This window comes from Lolium rigidum, chromosome 7 (genome assembly GCF_022539505.1).
Source record: "Lolium rigidum isolate FL_2022 chromosome 7, APGP_CSIRO_Lrig_0.1, whole genome shotgun sequence".
In the NCBI taxonomy this organism is placed as follows: Eukaryota; Viridiplantae; Streptophyta; class Magnoliopsida; order Poales; family Poaceae; genus Lolium; species Lolium rigidum.
This window is the reverse complement of record NC_061514.1, coordinates 85,337,885-85,339,595: the sequence shown is the minus strand read 5'-3', so window position 1 is coordinate 85,339,595 and position 1,711 is coordinate 85,337,885. Positions and strand designations below refer to the sequence as shown.

Here is a 1,711-nt window from a genome sequence, read left to right as displayed (position 1 = left end):
TTCTCGCCTTCCGAGGTTTGGAGTGGCACGGTTCCCCAGGATCGTGGTCACTGGGGTCAGAGATGGATATGCATGGATTGAATGGAGCTGCTACTGTTCAGGAGAAATATTTGTAAACAAATTCAGAAGACCAGGAGGAGCCCTGAAAGTCTACTGAAGTCGACGGTCCTATTTCATACTCATATTTGTGTTCATATACATACCACGCGCTCTTGATTTGCGGTGATTTCTCGGTGGGTTTTTTACGGTGGTTAGTATAGTACTCCACCTCGATTCAGCCGAGGAGGCGAGAAATTCTCAAATTCATCGATCAAATTCGTTCGTCCCACTCCGGCGATCTGAAATACGTGAACAGAAAACGTCGAAGAAGACAAGTGAAGAACTACCTGGAGATTCAGAGATGAATAAAGAACGGCGGCATCCGCGCGCACCGGCTAAAGAAAGGAAGAATCAAACAATAGCGGAACAAAAATCAGCCCCTTTCTGATGGAAACACATATGTACACCATGTCACCACTCGCCTCCGCCGCTACACACACGCGGCGAGCGGAGGCGACCAGATCAGGGCCGCCGGGACTCCTACGGTTTCCATCTGCTGCTACCACCTGGCGAACCCCTTCTTGCCCGCGGCGGCGACGGCGGCGGCTTGCTCGAACCTGGCGACGGCGCAGGGGATGGTGATGCCGCCGGGGTGGTGGAAGCCGAACGCCTCCTCCGCCTCGCGCAGCAGCTCCCCGAACATGGGGTGGTTGAAGTACACCACCGGGACCACGTACCTCAGCGGCTCCCCGGCGGGCCCGCCGCCGCCCACGTACACCGCCACCTGCCCCTTGGGCGTCTTCGCCGCCGCCTCGGCCCCGCCGTCGAGCAGCCGCCGCCCGCCGTCCCTGCGGCGGCCGAGGCTGAGGAGCCGCGCCAGGGACTGACCCCACCGCAGCACCGGCGCCAGCTCCTTCTTGCCGCCCCGGCGTCCCTGTTCCTCCTCGTCGCGGGTGGCGCGCGACGTGTCGAGGCGCAGGTAGCCTCCCCGGCGCCGGCGCCGGCCGCAGAGCGCCCACCGCCAGGCGCTCAGCAGCTTCCGGCCCAGCCGGAACCCTCCGCGGGACCTCCGTGCCTTTAGCATCTCGGAACTTCCAAGAAATCGCTTGTTGCTTCTGCTCACTCCCTCTCTCGGACGTGGAGGAGTCAGTTACTAATGGACGCGAGCGAAACGGAAGGAGGAGCCGCGGCGAGGTCGGCGAAACGAGTGTGATTAGTTTGGAAGGTTGACTGTTTTATAGGCCAGGCGGCGAGCGCGCTTCTGGGTAAAAAATCTGACGTTGTTCCGTGGCGTTTCTCGGAAGGCTGCTGTCATGGTTTTGGCTCTAGGCGCTTGGCCACTTGGGAAGATTCGTGCACAGAAATTCGTCTTTGGATTTAACGAGTTTTTGGTGGCGAGGCGGCGTTTGTTCCGTAATGGCTTGGGACCATTTCTTCGGCTCGGCTGGAGACGCGCAGGAGGTCACCACACCCGTTTGGCTAAGATGGTTTCTGCCACAATTACGAGATAGCCTCACGTACTTCAGTTCATATTGCAACTGAGACTGAATCTAGCCTCTCTAGGATGTCCAAATCCATCTCATTTAACACGAACTATACATTTTTTTTTGTACGAAACCTACGAAGGACCACAGATAGCACGAACTGTCGACATAGCGACATTGTTCTTCAA

The 1,711-nt window shown here is 57.6% G+C and overlaps 1 protein-coding gene across 1 annotated transcript; it reads right to left on the bottom strand.

Annotated features, from left to right (window-relative positions):
• Positions 1-458: 458 nt before the first annotated feature.
• LOC124678684 (indole-3-acetic acid-induced protein ARG7-like) lies at positions 459-1,232 on the bottom strand. Its single transcript, XM_047214556.1, has one exon. It carries the CDS (start codon positions 1,121-1,123, stop codon positions 599-601), a length of 525 nt encoding a protein of 174 aa, XP_047070512.1. The 5' UTR covers positions 1,124-1,232; the 3' UTR covers positions 459-598.
• Positions 1,233-1,711: the final 479 nt, after the last annotated feature.